Consider the following 20,235-nt stretch of genomic DNA (forward strand, 5'->3'; position numbering starts at 1 on the left):
CTTGATACATGATAAATATTTAAGATAGTCAGTCAACATCTATGACTTGCATCCTTATACAAAATGGAAGACAAAACAACAAAGGGAAGATGAAGCTAACAAAGTTCTAAAGAAATTATCAACTGTGAAATGATAGGCATAACAGAAAGTAAGAAACAAACTTGTGCCATGTAACCTTTCTTAACCCAATGGAAGGTAGATCCTTGGTAACATAATGGCTTCTTGGTTCTCTCAGATTTCCACATCTCACCTAGAGCATGCAAAATCAGTTAGTGAATGAAACAGTGCCAGAAATTAGGAAGGAGTGAACTCTAACCTCAAAACTGTCTTGTCTGTTAATTCAAGTAGCAAATTTGTGGACTGTGGCACCAACAGATGAAAAAAATGCCCAATACATTATCAGATGTTTTCCACAAAGAACAGTAGTATACTAACCATTACATCGTCACATTAACATTAACAAAGAATAATAATATGAACCACTACATCATCACATTAACATTATCAAAGAATAGTAGATTTTAACCACTATATCATCGCATTTGTTACATTACAGTTCATAACATAACTCAATCCAACAAATGAAGTTAAAATGGAGTGCAAGTATACTGCTGTATAGAACCCAAGTCTTGAACTTTCATCTTACATCTAAATATTATTTTGTAACCCAAATACAAGATGCTATCAGACGCTGCCTGCTGACTCATAGCTTTCTAAGAAGAAATGGAAACATTAAGTACTACCAAGGCATTGTAAGCCTAATGTTCTACTTAAAGTGTGTAAGAAACTTGTAGTAACAGATAACTTTGCTCATGGTGTCAAGTTGAAGTTTGACAATTTAAAGAACAAAAAACACATTGCATAATTGTGGAAAAAATTTCTTTTGAGTACCAAAAGCAGAACATATATAACTTATTAACTTACTCTGAAAAGGATACAAGCAAAAGTTAGTTTAGATATGTTAAGAATCAATGAGAATCTTAATGTGCACTATTAATAATCATCATATGCAATATTAGATCATGTTCTAAGATATCAGAAATACTCAGACGATGTCAGAGAAAGGCATATTTAATGCAATTTAATCCAGTTATGAGAATTCACAATTAAATAATATTCCAAAGACCTTTCTAAAGGAAAGAACAATACAGTTTGTTAGGACTGCCAATGGATATCATTGTTCCAAGTAGGAATAAATGCCAATTCATATTAGAAAAATTTCATTTTACTCCCCTCACCAATTCACTTTGTCCACTTAACCCCCGAGCAAAATTTAGTCCCTGAGCAAAAAAAAGAAGCGAAAAGACTCCCATCACCACACCTCCCCTTTTCCCGTCGCCAGCTGTAACCACCAAACCCTCGCCGCCGCCATGCCGATCTCCACAACAGAGACAGATCCCAGGCCACCGGCGATCCAGACAGTCATCCGGGGATTCACCACCCATGGCTTCGCTGGCAGCGGAAGCAGCTTCCCGTCGGGCCGCCAACCAGATCCGCCCCGCCTTGACGAGGAGGCCGGGTACCTCGCGGTGGTCAGGGCGATCCACCCGGGACTCTTTGGAGGAGGATGCCAGTGCCGCCTCTCCTTCGCATCCCACCTGGGTGATTCTGAATCGAGCTGGTGCCCGGACAGATTATTTCCTCGGTGATCATACCACGTCTATGATCTGCCACATTGTTGGCGCCTACCAACATCACCACTGAGCGAGCAACGATGACGCCCGCAGACGCCAAGGGGGTAGCGAGTATTTCATGAACCATGAATAAATTCGCAAGCGCACGGAATACCGTTGTAGCATTTTACCCGAGAGTATACCGGAGTGTCATTTATATTTTCGCAGGGAAGGCGGCCAATGGAAGTATATAGGCTAGTTAACGAACTGATCTAGATTGGATATTGAACTGCATAAATAGGGGTAAGATAGATAACATGGTAGGAGGTAGTGTAACACACACACAAACTACTATCAGAGATAAATAAACAAAAGATGCTATAGGCAGGGAGAAAGGCAGAAGCTAGAGCTCGAGTCAAAAGTGTTAGGTTAGCTATATCTATGCTATTTTATGGTTAGATTGTTAAAGATTAAACTAGTACAACAGGGAGACCGCCCAATAGCTGACGGGAGAAGCCCGACCAACCATGCGACTTTATGCACCTCCTACCCCCCAATCCAAATATGGAGGATTACTAGGGCTCGAACAGGGCTGTCACCACCTATCGGCTACCTCACAATCCATGGGAAAGGGTGACATCCAGCAACACTTATCTAGTCTAGACACCATGTCTACATTAGTAAGCAATACTCTAGCATCCCGCGCGGAGCCCCCACCCTTCGGATAGACAGACATCACACTAGAGCAAACATATGAATACTGGAGCAGTTGACAGAGGTCTAAGGCCAATATGTTAACCATCGCAAGCATAGGACGATCATGAGATGCAAGCATCGAATGATAACGCAACTAGATCACGAAGTATATATCCGATAACTCAGAACATACTTCAAGCAGATATCGGTAATCATAGTCTAATTCTATACAAATAACCAAGAATTAGAAGAGAGGACTAAAGATGAACCCATAGCAGAACTCTCGAGCAACTCCGGGGACTCGATGACTCCTAGACTTCTCCTAAACTCCACTAATCCTATAGACTAAGCAAGAGAGCTCTTGAATGAATGAGAGGTGTGGTGGTGGTGTGTGTTCTCCATTCTCTATCCCCTCCCCTCATATTTATAGCTGGGAGCCACGGGTGAGAAGCAGCTAATCCTTGCAGAACCGACGTTGGGAGCCAATGACACGCCGCCACATGGCTGGTTGGAGGCGGTGGGGACCATGGGCCGGTCGACTGACCTGGCCAGGGCGCCAACCGCCCCCAACTGCCTGGGGTTGGGCTTGTCTGGGCCTCCTCTTGTCTGATCTCCGGGGTATAGCCTGTCTTAACTGGATTTGTCTTGTCTTTGGGCTTCACTTTGGTCCATTTGAGCCTGAACTCGTGCTTCGATATTTTCTGTGATTTTATGCCGGGTCAAAGTGTACTTACAACCTGCATATTAGCTCAAAAACATATCTTGCATATTTCTAAAGGTGAAATGTGGTTAGGAATTTATTTGGATAAAGATGCGTATAAGAAATGCAAACTCTCATAATTTTCTGATCAAGTTGACGCTTGGATATAGTCGTTAGTGAGTGCCAACACACACCTCCACCGGCGAGAAGGTTTCCATCTCCTTTGAGCTCATCGCACCACCTGGCACTTCCGTCCTCACCCTCGACTGGCCGCAAGGGCCCCCTTCGATCTACCCGGAGGTCATTGCAGCGGACCGCAACGGTTCTGTTCGAGATGCTTTGCGGCATGGACTGTCCCGCTGATCTCGTGGACTACTTCATCTACGAGGCAAGTAGCGATCCCTCTCAGCGGTCATCCTTGTCTCTGGTGCCTGCTCTGTATTCCAAGAGACGTTCGAAATAGGGCCGACCTATGCGGCACATAATGAGTATGGATGCCACGGGAGTCCTGTCCTTCAGAGATGGATTGTTCATCGTGGCTGATCTTGAGACGAGGAAAGATACGGTTGACATCTACCTGTTCGTGTCAGGTTCTGGCAAGAGTAAGGGGTGTGATGAGTGGAGGGTACTCAAGCGTCTCCCTGTTCACCGGGTGAATGGCGACCTCCTTGATCTGTCTGGTGGTCAACAGATAGGGTGCTTCCCTACCGTCACCACTTAATCTGGGTAAATTATTACAAGGGGATGATCTTCGCAAACATGGAGAATCCATGGAGGGAGCCTAGGCTTAGGTATGTGCCGCTGCCTGTGGATGCAAGTAAAGGGATCAGTGATGACAACTATGGCAAAATATGCCCTGAGGCTTACCACAATATCTTTGTCACCCTCTCTGCCGTCAAGTTTGTCAGTATCAATAAACATTACAGCAGCTGCTGCGAAGTGGCGCTGGATCGGTGCTGGAGCACCTTCCGCATCAGCACCTGGTCCTTAGGCAACTATTCTGATAATACATGGATAGAAGAAGCTACGTTGGATGCTGAAGAATTCTGGGGTCGCGATGCTGAGAACCAACTCCCACGCGTCGTGCCAAAATTCCCTGTTTTTAATATGAAAAACCTTGACGCCATCTGCTTTTCGTTAAATGAGGGAAGCCACACTTTTGGCTACAGTGGCAAAACACGGATGGTCGAGGTTCACATGAAGAAGAAACTTTTGTTAAATGCCACTGCTTATTCTGAGGAACAAGTCTTTTTCAGACAGATCACCACCAAATCTGCAAGAGTTCTGTCTCAGGGTTTCTCCTTCATCTGCCATATTACCTGCCTGAGAAAAGGAGGTAATTGCATCTCATACTCCTAGTCTTGCACCTTTTTCTGCATGCATATGCCACCCTGTTCTTAATTTTCTATCTTCTAGAATCGCACAAGCTCTGTATGAATTCTTCTGCCTTTCAGAAATTACTTAGTACTTAGTAATTTAGCTACAACGTTCCTATCTGTCTGTTTTTCATATTCCCAACTCTAGATTGCCATCTGCAGTTAATCTTCTCGCTAGGGGCATGGCCTGGGCCCCCTTATTGCTTGTTATTTGTTAATAGCATGCCGACCACCTTAATTAATTGATGTTAGCCTCCTTTTTAGTCCATGATATAGAATATGGTTCTTCAATTTAACCATTCATCAGTGTTGTTTATAATTTGCATAGATTGAATACTATTGGTGCCTTGGTGGAGGATGCAGCAATTGATATCATTTATTTCCATGTCGCATGCAGACATGCTGCCATTTTTTCCCACATAGGGACAGCCTGAGTAAATACTAACTTTCTAGCTCAAACATATCTCGTGATTATTGAACCTGATGTATATGCAACTGTCAAATTGATATCTCATTATCAGTTCACCATTCTTAAATATTTATGAGGCTATCTTATGCTTTTACTAATCTAGAGTAAAATCAATTTTCATTTAGTGTAGTTTGCACAAGACTTGTACCATATAACTAGCTAGGTTTACCTTCCACAGCTACACTTGTCCATATGGTTATAAAATACTATTGTCTATGTGCATTAAATGAATCGGAAGGTATGAGAGCATCAAATGGAAGTTTTTGTAGTCCAATTTTCCACCCCATATACCTATTGTCTACTGATATGCAAACTGAATCGTTCGTAGCTTCCAATATTGAGCGATCTCTTTCATCCAGTTTTACATAAAAGCTGCCTCTTAACTTCATGCAGGAAGTTGACAAGCAAGAGTACTGAAGCTGTGGCTCGATCTGCATAATATACAAGTTTAGATATCAAACCAACTTGGGATGCCATGTTGCTACAATATACTACATGTTTTGGAACAAGCTTGGGAAGATTGGGTTAAATTACATTACTTTATGCTTATAAGAAATCTTATGTACGCACCAAACTAATTATGGATTGGGTTAAATTACATTATTTTCTTATAGGAAATCTTATGTACACATAGGAAATTAGTTAATTAAGAATGAGGCTAAAACTAATAGATTGAGTCCAAATGATTACATAATCTTGTTCTACTAAAATAGCACAACTTCATCCAAAAGTTTGAGGCAAATGGTGCTTCAAATGGCAAATCCACACCATCGAGATCTAGAGCTAGTTAGAGGCAAAGAGAGCTCTACTTGAGCTATAAATCTAACAAAAAAACTTAGAAATGACGAGGAATTAGCATCAATTTACCTCATAGAGCCCCCAACTCAAAGGAAAAGTTGAAAACTTCCCCCTATTTCTTTTTTTTGGATTTTCGGGGAGCTCCTCATCCGAGCACAATGACTTGTCTGGAGGAGGGATCTGGGCCTTTTGACGACCATTTTTTTTTGGGGTGGGGGGGGGGGTCGAACCGTCCCTACAAATTTTATTTTTTGCCCCTGAAAATGGCGCCACCTCCCCTACAAATTGATTTCTACCGCTCTCTTTTTAGGAATGGGTGAAATTTTGGTCCACTCCTGAAAAGAAAAACCGATTTCCACCGCTCCCTTTTTAGGAAGAGGTAAAATTTTGGTCCGCTCCTGAAAAAATCGGAGGGTTCCTAGAAACCGTTTTTGTAGTAGTGTTAGCTAGGGCTTTAAATTGGGCCCGTGGGCAGTGTATTGGACATTTGATATAACTATGGAACCTAGCATGCGACTAATTATCCAATCGGACATCCAAATGAGGCTGCTTGATCTTTTATTTGAATTCAACATCCAACCAAAGTATCTTAGTTCAGATGTAATCTCTATGAAAAATATATGAAAAAGAGCTCCGAGTCAGTAGCCGACCTTCTTAGGGGATCAAATGGTCAGGAAATATCCAAATTGTTTATACTTCTATGAAGTTTTGTAAAGTATACATACGATCACTAGAATCTGAATGTTCACATATGGACACGGTTTTTTGTTAGTGGGTTTATTTGCTAATATGCATAGATTATCATTTTAATTAACTATATAGAGATCAATTTCTCTTAAAAAATTATATAGAGGCCAAAAGGATAATTATTTTGGACATTAATTGAATTATTTTACAAAAAAGAACATTACGTTGACTATACTTGTTTAAAGAGAATTCTATAAAGGACCTGGCTACGGGGAGAGGGCTCTCTAGATAATGGTAATTCTAGCATGAGTACCAGGTTATCGTTGTATCAGTACTTTTGAGATGGATGGAAAAGGTCTAGGTAGTGAACACCACTCGGTACTAATGTGGGTGGAACCTTTAGTACTGGGTGGTAACACCAAAAGAAAAGAATCTCTCTTCCCAGCACAAGTGTTGTGTAGGTAAGATGGTAAAGGAGATAAGTGACCAGAGAAAATTTTAGTCTCAACTTCGTAATTTCGACGATGACCAAATCCCATATCAAGGAAATAAATAGATGAGGTTATCTTCTACCTTAGCCCCCATTCTTCTTCCAAGATCTAAAAATTAGAGGGGGCTGCATCATGGGTGGATCTAGGAAATAAAGATAGGAGGGGCGGTTAATTGTAAACTTACCCAGTTCCCCATGGCCCTTGGATGTTGATCCGGTGGTCCAGATTAAAGTTTGTATAGTTTGCACGAAAATATTGGTTTGATATGTTTCCGACCATAATAGATGAGGTTGTCTTCTACCTTCATCCATGATCTAAATTTTTTTTCGGGGGGGGGGGGGGGGGGGGGGGCTCGAGCCCCCTCTACCCCCAAATCTGCCACTACTCAGCGTGCAGAAGAGTGCGCCAGATAATTGGGTCCATGTAACCCTCAAGGGCCAAGTGGGCTATGGAGAATGCACGCTCGTCATTAGGGCGGACACCTTGTATCTTGTTGGATTTAAGGCACAGGGTGGTTCTTGGTATGCATTCAAGAACCGGAACCACCTGATCCAAGGTTCTACTGCTCTCACCGTCATGGAGGACTGCAGTTGTCTCACTGGCGGGGGGAGCTACAAGAATATGGTGAATGTCGTCGTCGGCAAGCAATTGCCCAAAAGTGAACAATAAGAGCATCTAAATAATTTTACAACAACACCAACCTAACAAAGAGCCAAATTTATCTCATTATCTGTAGCATAGAAATGTCCACTGATTGCATGTTTCTCCCTTGAACACGCAAGGAGAGCTGCTTGTCACTATATTAAGAAGAAAAAGGGGTTGGAACCCTACAACACTCACTCACACCAAACAATAGACTAGCATACTAATTGCATGTTTTCCCCATCAGATAGTATTTGTTGGTGTTGGTAACTAAAATATTGCAGCATACTTACCTCATTCCGTTGGAACCCATTCCAGTGCTTTTCGCCACAGACATGGGGCTCACAGTCACAGGCCCAGAACCTTGATTGTTGGAGGCATGCAGAACCTGATCTGCTAGCATGGTCTTTGGAGGCAACTTCCCTTGGCAGCTTCCCAAACTCAAGTTTACACATCAGCGGGGCGCGGAGGGAGCCGGCTGCGATGGATTGGAGGGAGGTGGCGTGGCGGCAGGCATGTGGCTACGGGGGGTAGGGAGGGAGGCGCGATGCGGGGAACGGAGGGAGGCGGCGGTCATGGGGACGGAGAGCAGGCAGTCGGCGGTGGGGATGGAAGGAGGCACCGGCGTCTGGATCTGAGAGAGGGAGGAAGCAGCCTCGGGGGAGGCTGAGGGTAGGGAAGAAGATGGTGGAGACTAGAGAGGTCGCGATTCCAATCGCAATGAACCTGATTGCATAAAAATTTCAGTCAGGAAGATAGGCGACAGGCTATATCAAAGTCCGTCATCAATGTATCTGATAGCAGTGACGGGCCATATGTTGCTCGTCACCTATAAATATAGGTGACAGACTTTGTTAGGTTGCAATCAAAGGTAACACAGACGAAGTTTTGTCAGGACCTCTAACGGTGATAAAGGTGACGTGCATCATCTTTGGACGTCACCTTTGTTGTAGGAGTGACGTGCAACAAATTCGCGTCACCTTTGTGCGTGTCACTATAGGGCTGTTATTACATAGTGGTTGGTGATGCTGCTCATGCTCGGTGAGGTTCACAGCTGCATCCTCCCCCTCCCGATTCCCCGCCGACAGGAGCTCTGACTCCAGCGACGGTGATGGCGCGATGGAGGATGACGGGGCCTGCCGCGAGGAGTAGCGACGAGGTGAGGAGAATGGCGGCGGTGACGGCGTAATGGGGGCGACGGTGCGCACCATGAGGAGTAGCGAGGAGGTGAGGAGGAGGAGGAGGAGGAGAGAGGAGGCGAGGAGGTGGCAGCTGGGGCGGAGATAGCAGACGGGCGTGCGGAGGCACTGGGTAGGCAATGAGATGTGCGGGCAGGCGCTGGGATTGATTTGGATTCAAGGACGTCAAAGGCTGGACGAAATGTCGGAGGGGGCGACGGCCGTACAACCGACGAAGGGCGCTGGGATTGATTTGGATTCAAGGACGTCAAAGGCTGGACGAAATGTCGCAGGGGGGTGACGGACGTACAACCGACAAACGACGGATGAAGCATCAAGAAAAACTTCATTCTTTTTAGTAGTATATAGAATAGATAGAGGAGAGACTTTGCTGTTCTACACGACTGGCCAACGTTAACGCCGTCTGAATATTTTGTGTGTCTCGTCTCTATATTTCTTCTTCTCATTTTGTGTGGGCCACTGTTCTCTATGCAATCCAAATAGTTAACTTCGACTAATTGTAAATAGATAACGAGAGCATCTATAAGAAAATAAACGCTAAAAGAGGACCGAATAAGGTTCATATAACTCCGCGCTACACACTAGCATGCTTTTAGTGAAAAAAAATAAAACTATTTTCATATTTTCCTGAGCTAAAACAAACTTTATATAAATTTTCTAAGGTCAAACAAGATTTTGAGAATTTTCAAATCTGTGATTTTTCAAAAGAACCTAGTCCGATTTGCCCCTGAATTATGAAAATAGTCCAATTTACCTCCCTCATGGCTAGCGTGACACTATATATGTAGGCTAAAATCAACGTCAAAACAGTTTGGAGTGTAAAACAAATGGTTTTAAGAGTTAGGGGGTGAACATCTAGTTTTATAAAAGGGTGCAGCTAATATACGGCCGGCCGTACGGCCACCCCATTTTTGGTAAAAGCAAAATATACAAGGCAGTTTTTCCCGATTTTGGCAAGAAAAAGTAGACAGGAGAAAATGCTAGCACCAATCAAAACTAAAATTTCCACCGACAAGCAGCCCCACACTACTGCCCCTCCTAATTTGCTTGCTTCTAGATGTTTCAACAAGTGCAATAAAAAAGCAACTTTTAGGATCTCAAAAGCAAAGCTTTAAAAATCAGCAAACAAATTAGAACATATACAAATGCATTTTTACCCATCTAAATTTTAACAATAACAAAGTTTCAAAACTACAAGCATGCATCTGATTGCCTAATTGCCTCCACTGTTGTAGTGACCAAACAAAAAATTAGAGCTACTACAACTACTACCAAGCTGCACATGAACCAATATCAAGATTGAGCTGCAACTAAACTGCTATCGATAACAATCTGATGAACTTCCAGGCCACTAAACACCAAGCTCTGAGAAAAAAAAGAAAGTTGTCTTTATCATCATAATTGAAAACTCATAACTCTATAAGAGACATACCAAAAGAGACAATGGTAAGAACCTTACACTGAAGAGCATGTTATAATGCCAATTGGCCGAGGAAACTTGTAGGCAGAAAAAAGGCACATCAAATTTCAGGTCCTAAACACTGTTTTGTGTGGCTGAAATGAGGAAAGGAAACATAGATTAGTGAAAGAATAACAAATGCAGTTAGTATTAGGAGTAAATATCAGCAAGGTTTGAATACCTCTGGTAACAAAACAATGCTAGTCTCTATATGACCTAACTCGTGATCATATTATTTCTTAATTCAAAAACCATATTATTGCCTAAAACAAATGAATAATTTTCCTAATCTAGAACGATGTTATTATCTAATGAAGTACACATTTAGACAAAAATGCAATAAATGTACTTGCTCTCACTACATATGTAATTATTTACTTGACCTGGTTCATATTACACATCATGCCTGCTTCATGCTTTGTACATGATCTCCCATGCTGGATAATTTTGGAACCTACAATGTAAGAACAGAAAAGAGGAATTAGAGAAGAAAGATTGTTGTAAAAATTGCCCAACGACTTGCGTTGTTTTGCCTTGACCTTGCCACAATATTGCTTGATAATAGTATATTTATTTGCCTATTCTCATAGCTATTATTATTTTCTAACTGCCTAATGATGTTCATTAACCTAATCAGATGCACCTGTAGGCACATCATGTTGGTGGCATCTCAACTATAAACCCTGATACCCAAACTAATCTAGCTGCCGCTGGTCGTGCAACTACATCGCCAAACATAAACAACCACCAAGATCAAAAGTTCAATGGTACGAAAAAGAGAAAATATGCTATAGCTAAGGGGATGAATGCACAAGCAAACAGGAATAAGTGCAAGATTTGAAAGTCAACCAAGTCACACTGCTCCAAAAATGTATAGAGAAATGAGCAAGACACTTTTGATTGGGAAAATGCTTATATTTGTTCATCTATTGAAACCTAAATCCATTTGGCCTATGATTGTAATGATATAAAAGACTTGGTTCCAGACAAAAAGAGAGTCTATCACATGAGACTTATAAAAGTGCTTGAACTGAACATTTAAAATGCTATCTGAATAGTATTTAAATGCCTACTAAAATTTGTTAAAATGCTTCTGATAATGCTACTAGAAAGGTTTGTGGGTTGCTGACATCCTATTTGTAGTTTTGCACTTGCTTAGTCAAGCCACCAAGCTGGTTTACAATAATTGCAAACGAAAACAATATAACTCTATACTTTGCACTAGCAGTTACAAAGACTACAAAAATTAGATGAGTAAGGGACGACTCACCCGCTTGGCCTTGATGCTGCTTATGGGCTCTTGACATCATACTGAGAATTCCTAGGACAGGGATGAGGGCGGGATCATCATTAAAAAAAAGCAGGTTCATCCTAGGATAGTTTTGTGAACAGCAGAAGCTAGAAAACTAAAAAGCAGAGCACAAGAAATGTTAAAAGTTAAAACACAAAAATGCTAAACCGAACTGAATAATTTGCTTGTTAATTTAGTATAAGTTGCCCACAAATAAGAGTAGATACACTGGTTGACTAGCCCCCAAAGCCTGATCACCACTATCGGGGATTACAGGATTCTAGCGAGCGAAAACAAAGGACAGCTCCTCGTTTCCAGTCCCAAAATCACAAGCCGCACGGTGGATTTTTCTAGGACCCGAGCTAGATGCACTAGTCAATAAGTGCAACTCTACAATAAATTTCAATACCCTTGCAAACAAATGATAGCATATGTCCAACTGGTAGCAAAACAAAATGACAACCAATTTTTTACCATCCAAATGATAGCATACATCCAACTGATACAAAAAAAACTGTCTCAAAATGCACCTGAGCACACATGAGGATTAACTAATAAAAGCATTTCCTAAAATCTAGTGCATCGGTACAATAGAAGGGGGAGAGAAAAGGCGCACACAGAATTTGATTGCGATTATCACAAAAAGCTGCAGGCGTGCCTGTTGGCTGCTGCAGCATTTGACCTCACACGGTTTTTCTTTCCTGCTAGATACTTGCAGTACAGTGAAGAATAGTGAGATATGATAGATAAAATTGCCTAAGGACTTTAATTATTCTAGATATATAGAGAAAGAGCGAGTTGTTCGGGCTCGAGCGCTGGCCTATTCGTCCACGTCTTGCAATGCTTAGCGTCCAGAACGGCCACCTCCTCCTTCAGATTCTAGAGTCTCTTGTCAATCTGTCAACCAAAAACAGAAAATACCACACCATCAGAGCACACAACAACATCGCCAGTAACCAACCACCCCACTCGATTCGGTCAGGCAGGCGGTGGAATGTAGACAGCAGCCAGCATTCAGCGCCACTGGCAGAAGGGGGTGCGACGCAACAGACCTGCCTGCGGAGGTCGACGAGCTCCTTGTACGAGTGCTTCAACAGGCCGAGCAGCTCGGCGGCAGCGGGGCGGGGGTGGCGCGGTTGCGCAGTCATCCTCCTCGCAGTACTCCAGGAGCAGCTCGTCCACCAGGTCCCCGAGCAGCGCGTCGAAGGAGAAGCCCCCCCTGTACCGCATGGGTGAGAGTTCGTCGTGGCGGAGATGGCCAGATCGGAGCGGAATCGAAGGAGGGAGGATGGGGAGCAGTAGCGGGGCCTATATACCTTGAAGTCCTCGAGGTCGAAGGTGAGGGGGGTGCGGCGGTGGGGTCGGCGGCCGTCGGCATGGCGGGCACTTGATCTAGTGAGCGGCGGATGGATGTCGAGCTGCAGCGGCGGCGGGCGGCGTGGGGGCGCGTACCAGGGACTGGTAGTGGAGCAGCTTGAGCTTGCAGCGCTCCTCGTCGCGCTCGCGGTGCGTGACGAGGGTGTCGACCGCCTCCTCCGCCATGGCCTCCTTCCCGTCGTCATTTGGCGGCGCCCTGCTCGCAGCGGCGGAGGCGGACGGGGGTTCGGGCGCGGTGCCATTGGCGGAGGAGGGGCGGAGGCAATACGCGGAGTCGTGGTCGTCCTTCTCGAGCTTGGGGTAGGGAGAGGGGCAGGGACCATGGAGAGGTAGAGGCGGATGGGTTAGTGGATGAGAATGAGATAGGGAGAGGATAAGGCTCGCATAGAAATGCAGGGCCTATGCATGCGGATGGGAACGAAGCGCTCGACCAGAGGCCGCAATAGTGAGTTGTAAAACTGCTTTACCAAATAGTCCCTACGTCCATCGAGATTTGTTTGGAATACTTAAAAATATATATGTCTCATACTTTATGGATATTGATTTATTCTTTTTAATAACATATATTAGTATTGATACATAGATTTCATAGATAGTTTTTGTAGTGATATACAAATATAAAAGTAATACTTTATATTATCTTTCATAAGGACATATAGGGTGCGTTGAATGAAAATTAGGAGGTTACCTTGCAATATCTTTCATAAAATTTTGGTAATCTATAAAATCATCGGTGGTGTATCTTAAATTATTGTTCGCAATGGGTAATTTGTATACAAAGTTAGAGGGTTATTTTGAATTATCTATCATAATGCCAACGGTGGGTAATTTATATGCAATGTTAGGAGGTTATTTTGAATTATTTTCATAATGGCAAGTGGATAATATAGATGCAAATTTAGATGTTATTTTGAATTATTTTCATAACGATAGATGTGGGTAATTTATATATAAATTTAGGGGGTTATGTTGAATTGTCCTTCATAATCACTACTACAAAACAGGTCATTGTTCCTGGCCATTTGTCCCGGCAGCCTTTGGGCCCGGGACAATAGGTGGCTTTTGTCCCGGGTCCAACGGCTAGCCGGGCCAGCGGGGGGACGGGGGCCTTTTGTCCCGGTTGGAGACACCAACCGGGACAAAATGGGAGCCTTTTGTCCCGGTTGGTGGTTCCAACCGGGACAAAAGGCCCGCGTAGCCTTTTGTCCCGGTTGGAACCACCAACCGGGACAAAATTCCCCCCTTTTGTCCCGGTTGGTGCCTCCAACCGGGACAAAAGGCCTTGGGCCCCTTATCCCCTTCCCTCTCCCCCCGCCCAAGCCATTCAGCTCACTTGTTTTCTTGCTGTTCTTGGCTCGGGATAGAGGAGTTCTTGCTCATTTCTTCACCACATTTGTGAAGATATTTGATTCCCCGTCCATCCATCTGCTCTAAAGGTTTGGGGCTTGTTTTTCTCTTCTTCCTTGGCTTGTATAGCTCATTTCATACTTTAGAAATAGAGAAAATGTGTAGCTAGCTCATTTCTTGGACATTTAGCTAGCTAGATTGCATATGTAGGTGTAATTTTCTTTTAGATTTAGATGAGTATATGGATAGTAGAAATTTTTAGAATGAGTGTAGATACTTCATGTGATGTACTTGTATATATGACCATATTGTGGATAGTTGATTTTTTTATTCATGAATGAATTAATGAAATGAGTATATTATAGAATTTTTTGTATTATGAATGGATTATTTTGACACTCTAGTGATGTATTTAATCAGGCTCACATTGAAACCATCTAGAAGCTAAAAAAATCTTTATTTCGAAACAAGTATACGTCGTTAATCTCCATCCAACGGTGATGGCACTACCTTTCAGGGATACACGATGCGCTATAAGGACGTCGCAAATCGGTTGGTCGCATCACCAGCACTTCCGATTGATAAGAAGACAGCATTTGACGCAGTCAGCATGCCCGTTGTTGTACTGAGAGCATATCAACGAGCATGCTGCCTGTGCCAAGTGTTGTGCCTATTAATCGTAAATGTTGATGCTGCGACTAGCCGATTGGTGACATCCTTGTACCGCACCGTGTCTCCCCGAAAGGCAGTGTCATCACCGCAGGGTTGAGGTTACTGACATATACATTTTCAGAAATAAAGGTTTATTTTTCTTCTAGAGGGTTTCTGGATATTGAAAAGAATGTACTCCTGGAACTGAAGGGTGTCAAAGTAATTAGAAGTTATTGAGATTTCTTTCAATTAATTAGAGATTTCTTGAGGATTAATGATACATTTCGTCTTTTTTATATGATTTCATTGTTATTTGCAAGAGTTATTAATCTGATCATTGTTATTGTAATAGTAAATAATTTTTGCATTGTAATGGTAAGAATTTATAATTTTGTGGAAAATAAAGGTATTTTTCAGTAAAATATGGCTTCAGCAGCTGGAGGGTTTGATATATTTTATTTATTCGATACGTGTAAAGAATTCAAATCGATTTATTTAAAATGCAGATGGACCGGCAATGGATGTACAATGCTGACCGACGTTCGAAAGAATTCATTGATGGCCTGCATTATTTTTTGTCTGTGGCTGAGGCAAACAAGCAGAATGGTTTTATGTGCTGCCCGTGTGTTCATTGCAACAATAACAAGGATTACTCATCTTCAAGAATCCTACACAGCCACATTTTCGCAAATGGTTTCATGAAGAAGTATGTTTGTTGGACGAAGCACGGAGAACAGGGGGTTACCATGGAAGACAATGAAGAAGAAGATTTTGACGACCACTTTCCCGGGAATGCTGGAATCGGTGCATTCGATGACGATATTCCCATGGAAGAGCCCGAAGTAGATGTAGCAGAAAATGATCCCAGCGACGATCTGGGGCAGGCATTGCACAATGTGCAGGTAGACTGTGAGAGTGAAACGGAGAGGTTGAAGTTCCAGAAGTTGTTAGAGGACCACCATAATTTGTTGTACCCAGATTGTCAAAATGGATTTAAGAAACTTGGCACCACCTTGGAGTTGCTGCAATGGAAGGCGACAAATGGTGTATCCGACAAGGGATTTGGTGAATTACTCAAACTTGTTAAAAAAATGCTTCCTAAGGACAATGAATTGCCTGCCACAACGTATGAAGCCAAACAACTTGTTTGCCCTTTGGGACTGGAAGTGCAAAAGATACATGCATGCCCCAACGACTGCATCCTCTACCGAGGCGAGTACGAGAATTTGGATGCATGTCCTGTATGCAGTGCATTGCGTTACAAGATTAGAAAAGATGATCCTGGAGATGTCGAGGGGGAGCCTCCCCGGAAGAGAGTTCCTGCGAAGGTCATGTGGTATTTGCCTATAATACCACGTTTGAAGCGTCTGTTTAGAAATAAAGATAATACTAAGTTGATGCGATGGCACAAAGAGGAACGCAAGAAAGACTCGATGTTGAGACACCCCGCTGATGGGTCGCAGTGGAGAAAAATAGATAGAACGTACCCTAAATTTGATTTGGATGCGAGAAACATAAGGTTCGGTTTGAGTACGGATGGCATGAATCCTTTTGGTGAGATGAGCAGTGGTCATAGCACTTGGCCTGTGACTCTTTGTCTGTACAATCTTCCACCATGGCTCTGCATGAAACGAAAGTTCATCATGATGCCAGTGCTTATCCCGGGTCCAAAGCAGCCCGGAAATGACATTGATGTGTACCTAAGACCATTGGTCGAAGAACTCTTATTGCTCTGGGGCGATGAAGGTGTACGGATGTGGGATGAATACAAACAGGAAAACTTCAACCTACGAGCATTGCTGTTCGTAACGATCAATGACTGGCCTGCTCTTAGTAACTTATCAGGACATTCGAACAAGGGATACAAAGCATGCACACACTGTTTAGATGATACCGATAATATATGGTTGACTCACTGTAAGAAGGTTGTATACATGGGTCATCGTCGGTTTCTTCCCATCAGGCATGCGGTACGAAAGAAGGGCAAGCATTTCAAAGGCCAAGCGGACCACCGAACAAAACCGATGCACCGTAGTGGTAAAGACGTCTTCAACATGGTAAAAGATCTAGAAGTTGTTTTTGGAAAGGGATCTGGTAGCCAACCTGTTCCGAACGAAAACGGAATGGCGCCCATGTGGAAGAAGAAATCTATATTTTGGGAGCTACCATATTGGGAAGTCTTAGATGTTCGTCATGCAATTGATGTGATGCACCTCACGAAGAATTTTTGCGTCAACCTGATAGCATTCTTGGGAGTGTACGGAAAGACAAAAGATACAGTAGAAGCACGTCAAGAATTGCAACGTATGGAAGAACGAGATGCCTTACATCCACAACAGCGAGATAATGGACGACAATACTTAAGTCCTGCCAGCTATACTCTTAGCAAGGAAGAGAAAGAAACCATGTTTGACTGCTTGAGCAGTATAAAGGTTCCATCTGGATACTCATCCAATATAAAAGGAATCTTAAATTTGGCAGAGAAGAAATTTACAAATCTCAAGTCCCATGACTGCCATGTGCTTATGACCGAACTTCTTCCGGTTGTGCTGCGGCGGATTCTGCCTGATAACGTCCGGTTAACCATCGTGAAGATATGTGCCTTCCTCAACGCAGTTTCTCAGAAAATAATTGACCCGGAGAATTTGATAAAGCTGCAAAACGATGTGGTGCAATGTCTTGTTGGCTTTGAGCTGATATTTCCACCATCTTTCTTCAACATCATGACACATCTTCTAGTGCACCTTGTCAAAGAGATTGATATTCTCGGACCAGTATTTCTACACAACATGTTCCCATTCGAAAGGTTCATGGGGGTACTCAAGAAATGTGTTCATAATAGAGCTCGTCCAGAAGGAAGCATCGCCAGTGCCTACGGAACTGAGGAGGTCATTGACTTTTGTGTTGACTTTATTGATGACCTTAAACCGATTGGAGTCCCTGAATCGCGATATGAGGGTAGACTAACTGGAAAGGGTACATTAGGAAAGAAATCTTATGTCTGCACAGATGATTTCTCATTCAAGAAAGCACATTATACGGTTCTTCAACAATCATCCTTGGTTGACCCATATATCGAGGAACACAAGAAAATTCTGCTCTCCAATTTCCCGGAAAAGTCTGAGGCATGGATTACACATGAGCACATGAACACTTTCTGCAGCTGGTTGCGGAAGCATCTAATGCATAACATGGATATAAGTGAACAACTGTTCTTATTGGCTAGGGGACCATCTTGGAATATCTTAACATACCAAGGGTACGAGATAAATGGAAACACATTTTATACGATAGCCCAAGATAAAAAGAGTACCAACCAAAACAGCGGTGTTCGTATGGATGCCACGGACAATAATGGAAAAAAAGACACATATTACGGCTACATTGAAGAGATATGGGAGCTGGATTACGGTCCCAATTTCAAGGTGCCTCTATTTCGTTGCCAATGGGTTAAGCTATCTGGAGGAGGGGTAACAAAAGATGAGTATGGGATGACAATAGTTGATCTCAACAATCTTGGGTATAGAGACGAGCCATTTGTCCTAGCCCAGGATGTCGCTCAGGTTTTCTACATTAAGGACATGTCCAGCAAGCCAAAGAAGGGGATAAACAAGCAAAAGGATGAGCCTAAGCGACACATAGTTCTATCAGGAAAGAGAAACATCGTTGGAGTGGAGGACAAGACAGACTTTTCAGAAGAATATAATAATTTTGTTGCCATTCCACCTTTCGAAGTAAATGTTGATCCATGCATCCTGCTAGCCAATGATGATGCTCCATACTTGCGCCGTGATCATAATCAAGGGACATTTGTGAAGAGAAAGTCTGTTACCGCTAATCCTTCATGTACTTGAATCATTTTATATTATTGTATAAAAACATAATCGCAATTCGAATACTTTTATTATATATGTACTGTACAATTATACTTTATGTGTTATATATATTATTTTATATATTTTTCACTTAATTACTAGACTCAATTATAATTTTCATTCAATAATGGATTACTCAACTAATTTTATTTATTTCATGAAATTACATTCACATTAACACACTATACTCTCTCACTAACACACACAATCTCACTAACACACACTATCTCTCAAACTCACACACTACTCATTAATATCATGAAATTACTTAATTTTATCTAAAATTCACTTTTTAAACGTTAATATCGTGATAGAATCCACTTTCTGTCGAAAAGCATCAGTTTGAAAAAAAAATTCACCTAATATATTTTTGCATGGTCAAAATAACAAATATGATTTCAAAAAAGTTAGATATTTCATTGACCCAATCACTTGAATGAAAATTAATTATTTTTGTTGCGTGTATCAAGTTTATATAGAGATAAGAAATTTTGTTCCATAATTTTTGGAATCATAATTTTATTAACTGAATTAACAAATGAAAGCCAATTTTAAAAGAGAAGTAAAAAGAAACAAAAACAAACATAACATTAGTCGGGAACGAGAGAAAACGGGCCCCTTTTGTCCCGGGTGGTAGATCCACCCGGGACTAAAGGTGGGCGGCGGGCTGGGAATTTTCCCGGCCCGCCCAAAAACCCCTTTTGTCCCGGGTGAAGCCACCACCCGGGACAAAAGGACCTTTTGTCCCGGGTCGTGGCTTCACCCGGGACAAAAGGGGGGGCCTTTTGTCCCGGGTGAAGCCACGACCCGGGACAAAAGGTCCTTTTGTCCCGGGTGGTGCCACGACCCGGGACAAAAGGTCCTTTTGTCCCGGGTGGTGGCTTCACCCGGGACAAAAGCCCCTCCCCCATATATTTCCTTCCTCCTTTGCCCTTCCCCTAACACTTGGTTTCTCATCTGCGCCTGGTGCCGCCGCCGTCCTGCTCCCCCCACCGCGCGAGCCGAGCACCGCCGCCATCGACGTCGCTGCCGCCCAGAGCCCCGACCTCACGCCGCCGCCCAGAGCCACCGCCGCCGCCGTCCTGCTCCCCCCACCGCGCGAGCCGAGCACCGCCGCCATCGTCGTCGCCGCCGCCCAGAGCCCCGACCTCACGCCGCCGCCCAGAGCCCACGCCGCGTACCCAATGGTAGAGCTCGATCTTGTCCCCTCCAACACAGAGCACTAACAGAATCACCATGCTTGTCTGCTGCTCTCAAATGTAGGTGCATTGATGCTTGGTCATCAAACTTACAGTACCACAACAATGACTAACATAACTTTCTAATTATGATCTGCATGAGAGAAAAATTTTTGATAAGTAATTGACATGAATCTATGAATTTACTATAATAACATTCAGGGTCCAACTTAATTGACGTAAATTGCTGACTTCGATTTACTAGAAAGAAAACTCTTGGCAAGTAAGTAACATGGATCCATAAATTTTCTATAACATTTACTAATAAAAAAAACTTTTAGTTTCGTGCTACTTAGACCTAAGTCCATAAAATCAACCACAACAAA

At 42.9% G+C, this 20,235-nt stretch overlaps 1 protein-coding gene and 1 long non-coding RNA gene across 5 annotated transcripts; one reads left to right on the forward strand and one right to left on the reverse strand.

Moving 5' to 3' along the window:
• Positions 1 to 9,758: 9,758 nt before the first annotated feature.
• Positions 9,759 to 13,209, reverse strand: LOC120643851. Of its 4 annotated transcripts, none has more exons than XR_005663223.1 (7): positions 12,738 to 13,207; positions 12,474 to 12,640; positions 12,040 to 12,318; positions 11,401 to 11,441; positions 10,514 to 10,584; positions 10,131 to 10,225; positions 9,759 to 10,036 (listed from the first exon to the last, which is right to left on the reverse strand). It is a non-coding gene; the product is annotated as an uncharacterized LOC120643851 (long non-coding RNA). The 4 variants fall into 4 exon arrangements; XR_005663220.1 differs by having other exon boundaries at positions 11,401 to 11,451; positions 12,738 to 13,206; XR_005663222.1 differs by lacking the exon at positions 10,514 to 10,584 and having other exon boundaries at positions 11,401 to 11,451; positions 12,738 to 13,206.
• Positions 13,210 to 15,317: 2,108 nt separating this feature from the next.
• LOC120643467 lies at positions 15,318 to 18,614 on the forward strand (the record flags this gene model as incomplete). Its single annotated transcript, XM_039919832.1, has 4 exons — positions 15,318 to 16,350; positions 16,450 to 16,982; positions 17,136 to 17,914; positions 18,023 to 18,614. Coding segments are annotated over exons 1-4 (2,937 nt in total), but the record flags the coding sequence as incomplete, so codon positions are not given.
• Positions 18,615 to 20,235: the final 1,621 nt, after the last annotated feature.

Source organism: Panicum virgatum, chromosome 8K (assembly GCF_016808335.1).
Source record: "Panicum virgatum strain AP13 chromosome 8K, P.virgatum_v5, whole genome shotgun sequence".
NCBI lineage: Eukaryota > Viridiplantae > Streptophyta > Magnoliopsida > Poales > Poaceae > Panicum > Panicum virgatum.